This window comes from Equus przewalskii, chromosome 22 (assembly GCF_037783145.1).
Source record: "Equus przewalskii isolate Varuska chromosome 22, EquPr2, whole genome shotgun sequence".
Taxonomy (NCBI): Eukaryota; Metazoa; Chordata; class Mammalia; order Perissodactyla; family Equidae; genus Equus; species Equus przewalskii.
Window position 1 is genome coordinate 35231289 of NC_091852.1, and position 15734 is coordinate 35247022.

General features: G+C 34.4%; 1 protein-coding gene across 6 annotated transcripts in view; it reads left to right on the top strand.

Annotated features, from left to right (window-relative positions):
- Positions 1–15734, top strand: part of CNTLN (centlein) — a 321501-nt gene that overhangs the window by 194161 nt on the left and 111606 nt on the right. For 2 of the 6 annotated variants that reach the window (XR_011531332.1, XM_070589742.1), the window contains exons 14-17: positions 3277–3368; positions 6304–6432; positions 7627–8162; positions 12285–12465. Coding sequence is in view for 5 of the 6 variants with exons in the window: in XM_070589742.1 (XP_070445843.1) it covers positions 3277–3368; positions 6304–6432; positions 7627–8162; positions 12285–12465 (938 nt within the window). In the remaining variant the exon portion in view is untranslated. The remainder of the gene's footprint in view (positions 1–3276; positions 3369–6303; positions 6433–7626; positions 8163–12284; positions 12466–15734) is intronic. The other 4 variants (XM_070589744.1, XM_070589745.1, XM_070589743.1 and 1 more) reach the window with 3 other exon arrangements.

A 15734-nucleotide genomic window follows, 5' to 3' on the forward strand; every position in this document is an offset into this window, starting at 1 on the left:
GTATAAATCAAGAACAGCCAAATGGAAGAGATGCATGGGGCAAGTATGGGGGAAGAGACTCAGGGCCTCCATGCCATCTCTAGGCTGTCACCTTCCCAGCACCTTGATATGTTCACCAGTCTGGAAGCTCTCTGAACCCCACTGTTTAGGGGTTTTTATAGAGGCTTCATTACATAGGCATGGTTGATTAAATCATTGGCCATTGGTAATTGAACTCAATCTCCAGCCCGTCTCCTTTCCTTTGAGGTCCTGATGGTGGGGCTGAAAGGTCCAACCCTCTAATCGCATGATTGGTTTCTCTGGCAACCAACTCCAATCCTGAAACTATCTAGGGGCCCATCAAGAGTCACCTTATTAGTGTAAACTCAGGTATTGTTGAAAGGGGCTTGTTATGAATAACGAAAGATATTCCCCTCACCACATCACTCAAGAGATTCCAAGGGTTTTAGAAACTCTGTGTTGGGATCCAGGAACAAAGACCAAATATATATTTCTTATTGTATGGCAAGTACCTTCTAAAGTAAAACCTACTCACTATGACTCTTATTTTCCTTTTTCTGAAAGTGAAATCAAAATAGTAATATTCTTTAGGAAATTGCCAAAACACAAGTTGATACCTATTCCCCTTTCTTTATCTCTCTAGTTAATACAATCACAAATAGATCTTTAAGAAAGTTTGTGCAGGAAGCATCATATTAAGATCAGTAAAAAAGAAAAAATTGTAGGAGAGGAAAAATAATTTTCTTTCTACCCTTCTGAGTTCTTAGCTGAAACTCCTGTAATAAAAGACAGATTATCCAAAGAAAAACAGAAGTTTATTAACATGTATACGTCATGTACACATGGAAGATGCCCAGGGGAAAATGAGTAACTCAAAAAGGTGGCCTTTAGAGTTCTGGATTACATGCTATCTTAATAGGGAAAGAGGGGAAGGGATGTAGACCTCTTAGCGGAGAGTAGGTGATTTTAGGGAAGATGAATGGGCCCATGGAAGAACAGATGAGAGGTATGATGGTTTGTGATAACATTTGTCTGGGTATAGTATGGACTTCTAGTCTCCTTTCCTGTGATGAGTTAATCTTCCCTGGTTGATGGAACTTTAGTTGGGGGGATAATGACACTTGAGTTGCTTTTGGCAGGTCTTTAGTTAGATAAGGAGAGTTCAGAGAAAGCTCCTCTTTGCATTTGCTGTTTTTCAAGTACCTATGGCTCAAAATAATCAATACACCAAAGTGACATATTCTGGGGTGTCATATTCTTCAACCCTTCATAAAGATAATAGATTTTTAAAAAGTAATTTGTTAGAATAGCTAAAAGAGAGAATCTAAAAGGAGGAGAAAAAGTTGCAGAAGAGTTTAATTTGTTAACATAATCCAAGAGAATTAAGAGAAGAGAAAAAAATGTAGAAGATAGAATGTTTAAACAACTATGAATGTGCAAAGTTAAAAGTTGAGAAGAAAAAATGCAGAGAGAAGAAACTCCTGAGAAAGAATGTAGTGAATTTTTATAGTAGTAAAAATAAAAGTAAAGCATTTGAAACTAAAATATTAAAAATAAATCTCCAGTAAGGTGAAGCATGTGCTCACACATCTACCATAGGACAAAGATATTTCTAACTGGGTCCTTTTGGTTCATTTCCGAAATCCTGAGCTCCTTGAATGGGAAGAGAATCAAGGGGCAGGGAGTTGGGTCCTTTTTCCTCTCCGTGGCCTGGGCTGAGCTACTCGAGTATTCTTTATAAAACCTGTCAAGGTGAAAAACAAAGTTTTCAGCAGAAAACCACAAGGGAAGATGGTCAACCAGTCCAGCAGTGGACCTTACACACACCCAGGAGCACAAAAGCAGCAATCAGGTTCATTTTTAAATCAGTCTTGAGCATTTATGTTATTGGAGTTATTTGGATCTTTTTAACAGTCTATGCTTTTTGTGTATAGAACTGTTTTCTTATTTTTAAGAGTAAATATTTCACTTAGAACTATGGCAGATATTTAAATGACTAGAACAGATGAATTGTATTTGCATATTATTTCTATATTGCTGAAAAAGTGTTGTAAATGAATTCAGCACCATGGTGTTAGGGGACTAGAAAGAGAAACTTGGGAACCAATAGATTATTATCAAGGAAAGGTACATATTCCCGAGGTGGCAAATTCTACCTATTCTAGCTTTTATTATCCTTAGGATAGTGTTCTATTTATTTCATGAGTACAGAAGTTTTAATTGGATATGTCATGTTTCAAAGACAAAAGAAATGCCTAATTCACTCTAACAAACTTGTTAGTCACTGTTTATACCAAGAGGATTTCTACTCTACAGAGAATAATATTGTTTTCTTTTTCCTTTGTTGATAAATCAAAGTTTTCCACTGACCTACAGCAGCCAAGCATACTTTAAAGCAAAATCATCCAATCTAACACAGATATGTATCCTTTTAGCTGTATGTATTCTTTTTGTCCCCTTTTTTGATTTTTCCAGAAATATTATATCCCAAAAATAATTCAGTAAGAAAATATTAAATTTGTCACAGTAATTTATCTCATAAGAAAAAATTATTTATACATTTTAATGTATTTCAATTTTAATAATATTAACTGTAGTCTTATGCTTATCTTTTTTCTTTATTGTTGATATGTCGTGTGCACATTTTTGCTTGTTTGAAAAGGTTTTGTAGTCAAACATGGCCAGTGTAGGAATGATATGTAGAAACGACTTCACTCATTACCTGGGTTTCCATTTGTTATAAAGTCACAGTTTTTCTGGAAATGTGATTTTTACAGTTTACTCTACCCAATGCATGATCTTTTACTTGAAAAAAAGGTGGTGGTAGGGGTGTTAGAGTTTCAGTCCACCCGGATCCTGTCACTGTTTGCTTTGTGCAGCAATCGCTCTGATCCTCCTGGCAGGGAACAAGATTCAGAGAACAAAACTGGTAGTGACTGTGTAGATAAGAAGGCAATGAATTCTGCTTTTAAGGCAAAGACGGAACAGCCTACAAAAGAATGAAAATAGGAATAAAAGTGCGGCATTGTTAACCTGCAGATCTGTTGTACTTTTGAAAATCTTACACTGCAAAAAAAAGTGACACTACAAAGATACATAATTATGTGACTGAAAGCCTTGAAAAAGGTCACCATTCACTTACTAGCCAAATACTTGACAATAAAATAGACTAGATTATTCATAATTGAGAAACTATAGAATGCTTTTCCTTAAAATGACAGGACAGAATTTCAGCAATATACGAGGTACTGTAATATATTATTTATTCTCTACTAGAACAACTCTTTAGATATGGTGAAGATGATGGGGTCAAGAAGAGTACTCCAGAGAAGAATGAGAAAGAAATGTTGGAGCAGACATTACAGAAGGTAGTCTAATCTTTAAGATATTGAACTGAGCAAGTTAAATCTGAATTTTAACATAAAGGATTGTATTTTAAAGCTAGGACTCATGAACTTAAACCTTGTGTGAATCCTTAATTTAAATTCATAATTCAAAATCATTGACTTGCCAAAATGGGATAAAAAAAATCAATGTTAGTGAAATAAATGTGGAAACACTTGTGCTTCTGTTGACATAGATTGAAAATATTTTCTAAGATGAAATGAAGAAAATGACAATAGAAATTATCAAAATTTATATTATATGTGCTTATTAGTTATAACAACAGTTTAGACTTTAAAATGGGACCTGATGAGACTCTTGTTACACTTCAACAAGCATACAGATTTACAAAATTTGAACTAACAAAACAGCATAGTTATATCTTCACCACAGTAAAATGGTAATGTGTTTATAATTTTGTTTTTTTAACTTGAAAATATACATGACTCAGCTCATTTTAGATAAAAATTTATGCCCATATGTTTTAGTATAGTTCTCCCTGTTTTAATAGTACAACCTGTGTAAACCCTATAGTCACTTTATATCATGCCAATTATTAATAGTAAAACTTTGTTTAAAAATCTTAACATTTATAATTTTATACTTAATTCATATTTTTGTATATAAATACATTTTTATCAAGTCCAGTTGGGTGGGCTTGGTTTCATTTTAGCACCTTTTGTTATTGTTAGGAAGAAAATATTCTTTAAATAGATTTATTCTTGTAGCAGGTTGTCATTTGGCTATACTGGATACTTAGATAAAGCTAGAAATGCACAAATATATAAATAAAAATATTAATGTGGCTTCTTATATTTCTTACATCTGTGAATTGACTTGTAGGAAATCTAGTGATTTACAGCTGATGATGGAATTCCCTAATACTTCTAATACCTGCCATATGGTCGAGTAACAAAGGCTGTCATCTCATTATTGCTGAATAGCACATAGCAGGTTAATGTAATAACATACAGAACATGAAATGCTCACATTCATTTATCTTAAGGTAGAATGAGTGATTGAAGTCATGTATGCACTACCACCTAGAATGTCATACAGTTTATACTAGCTTCTTTGTTTCAGAACAGTATTTTTGTTTGCCAGGTTTTGTACAATTTTTATTTCTATTTGTATATAATACTAAACTACTACCTACTGCCTTAGGATAGAAACCCTAAAGAAACCCGTTATTTCATTCCAACTGCCATAAATGACTACTGCCATAGTGGATCCAGAAATCCATTTTAAGTCTTGAAAAGCCAACAGGAATTATTTTCATTGGATCACATATCAAATTAGCATACTGATTTGTCACTGTTTTTTATATTAACCTCATGTAATTGTGTTTCATGGTTTAACCCCTTTCTTTGAGTTTCCTTATTTTAAAGGGATACATATGAATCTCATTCAAGATAGCTTTAAAAGCTAGTAACAACCTGAAAACAGTATTTGTTTACACAGTAGAAATGAAGCATGTGAGATTATTTTTTAAATAATGTATTAACATTTCACACTACTATGGGATGAATTGTGTCCCCTCCCAAAATTATGTCTAAGTCCTAATCGGCAGTGTCTCAGAGTGTGACTGTGTTTGGAGATGGAGTCTTTAAAGAACTGATTAAGTTAAAATGAAGTTACTGGGGTTTAAGCCACCCAGCCTGTGGTACTGTGTTGTGGCCGCCATAGGAAAGTAATACAGACACTTCACAACGTCAAGTGTTTTATTTCAGCTTTGAAAGGAGCCGTCATTTTGGTAAATTATTTAAATGTTCATTACTGGAGGAAGAGTATGAACTTGAGCTGATTTACAGCACACAAAGCAAATGCCTTTAACGATTCCCCTGACTTTCATTCTCAAATATATATTCAAATTTTCCTTTGTTTTTACGGGCTTAAGGTCAGTTTAACAACAGTTTTTAGAGTATGCTTTGAATAACACTTTAATATATGCTATGGTCTTTCCCTTTTAAAAGTCTTTAGAAGCAGTGTCTCTGTTTTGTTATTTGTCCTCCATTTTAAACTTAAATGCAAATAATTCTGACCATCTCTCTTGATAAAACATAGATTCACTTTAGGCAGTTAACAGACTTTAAACATCTTAAACATATCAGAGTTTAAACGACGTTTTTCCATCAGTATGTAAAATTTTCATGAATTGTACTCAAACTTAAATGGACTTTAGTCAAAAGAAAAAATAATGCTAATTTCCAGAATTGACATCTCAAATTTAAGATGTGTATTTGCTACATTTGCTTGCAACATGTTATATTGTAATCAAAAGTATAAAGTTAATTTAGTGGCTAATTCAGCGATATTTAGTGCAAGTTATTGTATTTCAGTTCAAGGAATTTTATTAAGTAGCTGTTAGGATTAATAATAACCAAGATGATGATGATGATGATTATACATTGTTTAGAACTTACTGTCTGCCAGGAATTATAGTGTATGATTATATTTAATATGTATAAACAGCAAGATATGTGTTACTAGTCCCATTTCACAGATGAGGAAACTAAAAGTAAAATAAGTTAAAATATTTTACAAAGTTAAAGCAACCAGAGCTGGCAGTGAGATCCAGTTCAGACCAAAATTCAATTTCTGCTAGACCACACTGCTTCTTCTAATTATACTTTTATATCTAATTATACTTTTATGTCACCACTGTCAATATTTTTTTAAAAGGTATAATTGCATATTGCACAAAATACGTTTAAAAAAATAAAATCTATTTTACTCATTCCACTCTGGAATCTAACATGCTAAAATATTTTATGTTTCTTTTTTTTGTTTTTTTGATGAAGATTAGCCCTGAGCTAACATCTGCCACTAATCCTCCTCTTTTTGCTGAGGAGGCCTGGCCCTGAGCTAACATCCATGCCCATCTTTCTCTCTACTTTATATGGGGGACACCTGCCACAGCATGGCTTGCCAAGCAGTGCCATGTCTGCACCCGGGATCCCAACCGGCGAACCCCAGGCCGCTGAAGCGGAATGTGCGCACTTAACCGCTGCGCCACTGGGCCGGCCCCTGAAGAATTATGTTTTAAAAGTAAATATGAGTCCATATAGTTTTTCAGTCATTTAGGTTTCTTGCTTGACTCCAGCTCTTTCTTAGTTTCAGTTCTTTATTCATTTTCATATATATATATCAGGTAACTCTTCTTCCCCATATGGTTTGTAGAATAGTGGGAGGGGCACAAAATCCTGAATTGAATTCCAGTTCAAAGCAGGAAAAGTTTACTTCTGTGTATTATTTAAGTTTTCAGAGCCCCATTTCCTGTTCTGGGAAAATAATTGTTAGCTCTACTTACCTTACATGTTTTTGAGATGATCAGAAAAGATCATGTCTATGAAACTATTTTATAAATGGTAAAATGGACTTTACAAACAGTAGTGCTTATATATTTTTCAAGATTTAAATAAAAATCCACTCCTCCTTGAAATTTTTGTACTCATGATTTAGAGTTAATTGCTCTTTCCTTTTTGCCCAGACCTATGGCACTTAGATCCTACTGTTTATTAGATTGATTTATGCACATCTTTCTTTCCAAATATTTTTTTTAATTTCTTAAGGTCAGGAATTTTATGTTGACATTTCTGTGTCCTACAACATGAACATTGTTTATTGAAATAAATGGAAAAATTTTAATTCATATGGAAACTTGAAATAATTATAATTTAAAGTTTTAGACTTTTTTTTTTGTAAAATGTTCCTGGGTTGTATAGACTAAGGACCTCGTGACTACTAAAGTTACATTTTTCTAATTTAGAGAAAAGCAGCCTTGGTAGATTATTTTGTGTTTAGGTCATCAGTGTTTCATATGATTGTTAAATATTGAAGAAAAATATTGTTTTATTAATTAAGTTTCTCTATGTACCTATTTTTAGACTTTTTGTATAAGTTGTTTTTCTCTGCAAATATTTTTTTCACAATAGACTATATATCCAAAGCACTTAGGATCTCAGAAAAGTCTGCAAAATTTATTAGCATACTTAGTTCTGTGTCACTTTGTGTAGAATTTTAACTTCTTTTACCATCTGTCCTTTATTCAACAGATGTGTTATGGCATTTTAGAATGTATTTATCTACACCACCTTGGAATTATTTAGAAATTAAGTACTTTAGATTTATTTTGTCCTTCTGCTAAATGTAATTTTATTTTCATAGTTAGAAGTGATAATGAAAATACAGTAAATTATGATTTTGGACTTTTAAAAGAATAAATTAAATTCTTCTGTTTAGGTCATTGAATTGGAAAATAGGGTAAAATCTTTTGAGACAAGGTCGAGAAAATTAAAAGAAGGGAATAAAAAATTAATAAAAGAAAATGATTTCCTGAAATCCCTCGTAAGACAGCAGCAAGAAGATGCAGTTGCCAGAGAAAAAGAGCTAGAACAGCTACAAAATGAGAGTAAAGATGTAGAAAAAGACAAAACTGAACTTCAAGTAAAAATCAGTGAGCTGGAGAGAGAAGTCACTTCCCTGAGGAGACAAGTGGCAGAAGCTAATGGGTTGAGAAATGAAAATGAAGAGCTGATGAATTCAATGGAGAAATTGCAGCATTCAGCAGACAAAGTGAAATCTGAGATGACCACCACGAAGATGAGATCTGGACAATACGATTGTAAGACAACCACTACCAAGGTTAAACTTAAAGCTGCCAAGAAAAAGTGCCCTGTGGGTCGTTACCACACTGTTCTCAATCACTCCATCAAGGTTATGAGCAATGTGTTTGAGAACCTCAACAAGGACGGCTGGGAGGATGTGAGTGAAAGCAGGTAAGGCTCTCATTAACTTAGCTCTGTGGTGGGGACACTGTGCATATGTAAAGTACCAGCAAATGGAGATTGAATTTCAACTACTGTCGATTTGGTATTCAGAAAAAATACTGTCAGATCCTTTGAAATATCTTGGGAGGTCTTGTTCTGAGCTTATTGACTGAAATTTGCATGCAAAATTAGCCACAACTGCATGAGTATTTGAATAGATGCCAGGAAACCCAAAAAAAGGCAATGCTTGATTTCTTCCAGTGATGCTATTTTCATGCAGTCATGAGGCTTGAAATTGACAGTTTGGCAGGTTGATTTAATTTGCTGGCCCTTTGCATATTCACCACTGACAGCTAAGGATTCCCAGGCAAGCCTACTAAGTCGGTTTAGTTATCTTGTGACATGCCAACCTGGGAGGAGAAACATTTTTCCCCCTTAATTTAGTTAGATAAATTTTGAATGACCCATTTCAGCTTGTTACCAGATGTCTACAAGCTGTTTAACATCCTATAAATTAAGAACCATCTTCACTAATTATTTCATGTATGTATTATGCAAAGTCATTGTACCAACTTTAATTGAATGGTGGTTAAAAATTAGTTCTTTAATGTTAAAGCTCTATAAATTCCTGGTCTTAAGTTATATAACCCCTAGTGAATAGCAACAGGAGAATACTAAACATCTATAGTATTTCTTTCCCTTACCCCTGGCTATACATTCATATATGTACTTGAAGCACATCAGTAAAATCACAGAGACAAATGCGTAGTAGAACACCTCTTTTTGTACCTTTTTATGTATGTAGAAAGAACACCTCTTTGTATAAAAAACAGGGAAGTTCAATGTTGCCAGAATAACTAACAGACAAAGTGAACAATTTTCCATAATTCTGTTTTGTTTTTATAATAGCATGCATTTCCTTTTATTTTCACAGGACTTTTTTTGTTTTTTAAATCCCCAGTAGTGGTCTGCTTTACATTTGGGATGTCCCTGGATAGTTTTCTTAATAACTGACATAGAACTGAAACTTATCTTAAAATGCAGTTCTCAAACTTGTTTGTGTATTAGAATCACCGTTAAAATCCAAACCTTAGGCCACACCACAGAACAATTAAATCATAAGTTCTGGAGTGGTATACAAGCTTCAGTAGTTTTCGAAGCTCTCCAGCTGATTCTAATATGCAGACAAGTTTGGGAACCAATGTTTTAAATGATCATTGGGTCAAGCCCCTTGTCTTCAGTCAAGTAAAAAAACTCAGAAACAAATTTATGACGGTAAAGAAGAAGGACCAAATCTGTGTTCCCATTTCTCTGTTAACTCTTCTAAGGTTTTCTTCCCTGTTCTCAAAAGCAATTAGAGATAAAATCCTACTTAGCTTAAAACCCACTAAGCATTTATCTGTGTCTTCAAGGAAATTCTAGTTTCAGCTACTAATTACATATCAGCCAGTTGGTACTACCACACTCTTCATAATAAAGTGGTGCAGTTTACTCTTGTGTGAGTATGTGTTGAGGAGGAAAAATTTTCCCTTCTTCCCTTTTAGGTTCTTTGGCTGGTCTAATAATTAAATTGACATAAAACAGATTAACAAGAGAAAAACAAATTTAATTTTGTATGTACAGGAATCCCAAAGATAGGAGGCTCAAAAGGCAGCCAGGTAATTGAAGCTTATATAACATCCTGAGCTAAGGAAAGAGTTTTGGGTCTGGGGAGACAAAGGGAAGGAAGACTATTTACAGGAAGGCAGAGGAGGTGTTTGGAAAACAAAAATTGCCCTGATATCCAGATGTTTCTTAGGTAAAAAGGTATCTCTGGTAATAGCTCTCTTCCTGGTAGAGGCCCCCTTTTCAGTATAAATTTAGGCAGTTGAGGTGGGAGGTAAAGAGCTTTTCCTGAATCTGCTGGGTTTTGATTACCTTTAGCTCAAAATAATCTGCATGCCAAAGTGGCATATTTTGGGGTCACATATTCTGCTCCCCTTCATATATGTGTATGAATAAATACATGAAAGTTAAGTAATACACTCTTTGCTAATTTCATCATATTAGTGCATGTGCAGAAGGTCACATATTTTGGGAGATGTATCACACAATCTATCTTAAAACATAAGATTGTCATTTAAGTTATTTAGAAGTGGAACTTGATTTTACACTGTGAGGATTAAGTATTACATTTTCTGCCTGACAGAACATTTTCAGGAATCACTCAGCTGCGAAGAATTCTCAAACAATTAGAAATCCCACAGTGGAGCTTCAGGACTTCAGAACATTCTATTTCTTTTAGCTCTTCATAGTCTGAAATATAAGAAATTTACTTAGATACTGAGAAAAATTGAACTTTATCCATTATATATGTATATAAAATACTGTATCATATAATTATTACCTTATTAATATTTTCCCATAGTTGAGTATTATTACAAGAGCACACTGTCAAATGACAAAAATAATACAATTTAGTAATGAGTTTGAAGTCCTTTATTCAAGGGAAAACAGTCTATGGGTTGGGGGAGTACAGTTCCTAACAGTGGAGTACTCTTGCCTGGGGATTTTGGATAAGTGGGAGTTTTATAGAGCCTTAGAAGAGGCAACATGGAAACGGTATAATTGGCTAGAAGGTCAAGATTTCCCAATAAGGCAGCAGGTTTACTTTCTAGGGTAAGGTAAACTAGTTAAAGCTGAGTTGCAGGATTGTGATTGGCATATGTTAGATTTCCTTGAAAGTGAGGTGTTTCCCTTAAGTGCAGCTGACTTAGGTTTAGATTTCTGACATGGGCCAGGCCCGTGGGGCAGCCACATTTTGTGGGCCCTGATATAAGAATTGCCTTTATCAGTGCTCGTTTTGTGATGGGTGATAATCAGGAGGAGTTGTTGATACCTTAAAGAAGAAAAGCAGAATTTCAACAAAGCATGTTTATCAAATTTGTTAATAATACGACATTGAAAGGGATGGAAAATACTTTACAAAGTACGCTGAGAATCCCCAAGGATCTTAGTAGACTGGAAAGATATAGGAATACAAAAGACCACAGGGTCCTTTACTTGGCTATGAAATGCCAATTGCTCAATTATGCAATGGGAAAAATATGAGACTTTGCAATAGTGTATGTAAAAATATTTTAGGAGATTTTGTTAAATCCTGTGTGAGTCTACAGTGCAATGTACTTGGCAGAAAAGCTTACACAATTTTAATCTGCATCTACAGGAGTTCTACTAAGTACTTCTCATAGTATACTTATATGAAATTGAATTCTGGACATAATGCTCCATCAAGATAAGCTGGAGCACATTCAAGAGTGACCAGGGTGGGAAAACATCTCACAAGCATACATATTAGGAATATTTGAACAAGCTGAGGATGCTTTTCTTAGAGATGTCTCAAGCATCATATAACTGTGTCCAAATAGTTGAAAAATCATTTACATGGAAAAGGAATTGGACTTACTTGTATGTTCTACTCAACCTCAACACTTCTAATCTTCCTTCCTTGCTTTATTTTTTCTCATTATCACAAACTATTAACATACTATATGTTTTAATTACTTATTCCTCTCATTTGTTACCTCTCCCCTGACCCCACAAGGATGAAAACTACGTGAGGGCAGCGGTTTTTATCTACTTTATTCACTTACTGCTTTATCTCTTGTGTCCGGAAAAGTGTCTGACGCATAGTTGGTGCTTAACAAGTATTTTATTGAATGATGAATGGCCATAAGAGATGGAACTGGCCTCAATGAGTGAAAGCCTCAGAGATTCAAATTTTGTCCCAGACTAAGAGAAACTTTTCTGTTTAGAAATGTTAAACCTTTCTGCTCTGGCTCGGAGAGTAGTGAGTGCTCCAACCCTGGAAGTGTTAAAATATGTGCTTCCTGAGTTAACACTTAGAGAAATACTATAGAAGTGATGCCAATAGGCATTTTATAGAAGACAATCTAATTTCTTGATGAGATTTTATAATTTAAAATATGTTTAGACTAATTTTATCTTAACATTAAGAACCAGTAAATGCTCAAATTAAACTTCCAGCTTTATATGCAATATGTACTATAATATTATTTGGTCTTGAACTTAAAAGAGGTACATTTAACAACTCTTCTTCTTGGATTTTGTGTCTCCTCTTTTTTCCAAAAGCAGTGATTCTGAAACACAGACCTCTCAAAATGTGGGAACTATTATTGTAGAAACATCCCAGAAAATAAGTCCTATAGAAGATGGAAGAGACCAGAAGGAAAGTGACCAAACGCAAGACAGCCAAATACAACAAAAAGAAATAGTACAAATATATTCAAATATAGATGGCAAGACCCCAAAGGTATATGACACAATTTTGCTTAATTACAAGCTGTTTTTATCTTATGCTTCATAACTTAAATCAATTTTTGTTGCTATTGATTTAATTTGAATCCTTAAAAAATTGTTTTCTTTGAAGTATGCAGTGAAAATACTCACTTTTTAATTTTCATTTACCAGTTTGTTATAATCTTTTGCATAGAAGAAAATAAAAAGAGCTATTATTCTCTTAAGTATAAATCTTAAGGTATTTATATCTCAGCAAAAAAAATAAAGGTGATAATAAGCTTGTTATTGTTTGTAGGTAATGAAATATACCAAGTGAAGAAACTTGTGCTTTTATGTTAGCTTTCACGATGATAAAGTTATTTCAGTCTAACTAAGTCTTTAAACTTCTGATTTCTACCTAATGCCCCAATGTATTTTAAATCTCAAAAAATTAATGTTCCAAAACAACTTGTTTAATAATTCTTACCACTGTTACATCATGTCACCAAAAGGTTTACCTATTCAGCATAAATCAGTGAAAAACGTGAAAGATCATTTTATTTTGTTGTAAAAAAAAATCAGATGGTCTTTGAATTAACCTATAGGGTTCTTTTAAAATCAAATCTAAAAGTGTTTATCTTTTGAGATCTGGCCAGAATTTTGGAGGGTAAAGTTCAAGGATGAGAAAAGTCTATTTTAGATACCACCAGAGTAAGTTCAGATGAAGAATTATATGCTCACTGCCTGCTGATTGATTGATTGGGTGATAAATAGATTTTGTACAAATCTCTTCTTTTGCCACATGTGATTTGGTTGGGAATTTTTTTGTTGCAGTCATTTATGTGCAGCTTAATGAGTTTGTAAATAAAAGTAACTCATAATTCCATTCATATAATAAGAGAATGCAGTATAAACTACTTTGGATAGATCTATGCACATTGTTGACAGTGTGCATAGGAAATAAATGTTGACCAAACTGTAGCAAGTGTATTTGGAAAATATTAGAACTTCTCACTAACCCCAAAGATAACCATTATCTTTAATTTCCTCACTCATCTCTTTTTCTTTATAATTTTATCTCTCTTAACATTATGGTTAATTTTGGCTATTTTTAACTTTATGGAATCTACACAGTATGTCTTTTTTGGGACTGGCTTATTTTGCTCAAAATTATGTGGAGTTCATTCATTTTCATTATTATATATAATATTTCATTGTCTAAATATACCACATTTTATCCATTCTACTGCTGAATTTTGGGGTCTTCACTTTGGATTTCTTGCAAATAGTTTTGTAATGAATATTCTTCTTCATGTCTTCTATTGCAAGTGTGGGCATTTCTGTAATGAAATACCTAGGGGTGGAATTACTGCGCCATAGGTGATGTGTTTCTGAGATTTTAGTTGATAATGCTATTTTCCAAAGTGTTGTACCAATTTGTTGCACCCACTAGCAAACTGTGAAGATTTTTACTGCTCCTCATCAACACTTGATATGTTAGTCTTTCTCGTTTCAGCCACCTTGTATGTATGTTGAGGTGTATTGTTGTGGGTTTAATTTGCTCTTCTGTGATTGCTAATAAGGTGTTCAGTACTTTCTTGTAATCAATGACCATTTGGAATTCTTTTTTTTGCTGGGAAAAATTCACCCTGAGCTAACATCTGTTGCCAATTTTCATTTTTTTTTTTAACTTTTTTTTTTTAATGAGTTGTTGATAGGTTATAATCTTGTGAAATTTCAATTGTACATTAATGATTGTCAGTCATGTTGTAGGTGCACCACTTCACCCTTTGTGCCCACCCCCCACCCCACCTTTCCCCCGGTATCCACTAAACTGTTCTTGGTCCATAGTTTTAAATTCCTCATATGAGTGGAGTCATACACAGATTATCTTTCTCTCGCTGGCTTATTTCACTTAACATAATTCTCTCAAGGTCCATCCATGTTATTGCAAATGGAATGATTTTGTTCTGTTTTGCAGCTGAGTAGTATTCCATTGTATATATGTACCACATCTTCTTTATCCATTCGTCTGTTGCTGGGCACTTAGGTTGCTTCCACGTCTTGGCTATTGTAAACAGTGCTGCAATAAACATTGGGGTGCACAGGACTTTTGGGATTGCTGACTTCAGGCTCTTTGGATAAATACCCAGTAGTGGGATGGCTGGATCGTATGGTAGTTCTATTTTTAGTTTTTTGAGGAATCTCCATACTGTTTTCCATAGTGGCTGCACCAGTTTGCATTCCCACCAGCAGTGTATGAGGGTTCCTTTTTCTCCGCAACCTCTCCAACATTTGTTGCTATTAGTTTTAGATATTTTTGTCATTCTAACGGGTGTAAGGTGATATCTTAGTGTAGTTTTGATTTGCATTTCCCTGATGATCAGCAATGATGAGCATCTTTTCATGTGCCTATTGGCCATCCGTATATCTTCTTTGGAGAAATGTCTGTTCATGTCTCCAGCCCATTTTTTGATTGGGTTGTTTGATGTTTTGTGGTTGAGTTGCGAGAGCTCTTTATATATTAAGGATATTAAGCCTTTGTCAGATATATGACTTGCAAATATTTTTTCCCAGTTAGTGGGTTGTTTTTTTGTTTCAATCCTGTTTTCATTTGCCTTGAAGAAGCTCTTTAATCTGATGAAGTCCCATTTGTTTATTCTTTCTATTGTTTCCCTTCTCTGAGAAGTTGCCAATTTTCTTTTCCTATTTTTTATTTCTTTTCCTCTCCAAAGCCCTGTAAATAGTTGTATATTCTAGTTGTAAGTCCTTCTAGTTCTTCTATGTGAGCTGCCACCACAGCATGGCTACTGACGGACAAGTGGTGTGGTTCTGCACCCTGGAACTGAACCCAGGCTGCCAAAGCAGAGTGTGCCAAACTTTATGCCCTAGGCCATCAGGGCTGGCTCTGGAATTCTTTAGTAAATTACTTCTTCAAGTCTTTGCCCATTTTAAAAATAAGTTGTCTGTATTTTTCTCATTCATTTGCAGTTCTTATTTATGAGCCCTTTGTTGGTTATATACACTGCAGATATCTTACCCTACTCCATGCTGTGCCTTTTCGCTCTTTTTCTTTTCTTTTTTTTTTTTTTGAGGATTAGCCCTGAGCCAACATCTGCTGCCAATCCTCCACTTTTTGCTGAGGAAGACCAGCCCTGAGCTAACCTCTGTGCCCATCTTCCTGTATTTTATATTTGGGATGCCTAGCACAACATGGCTTGACAAGCGGTGCTGTGTCCGCACCTGGGATCCAAACCGGTGAACCCTGGGCCGCCGAAGTGGAATGTGTGAACTTAACCACTG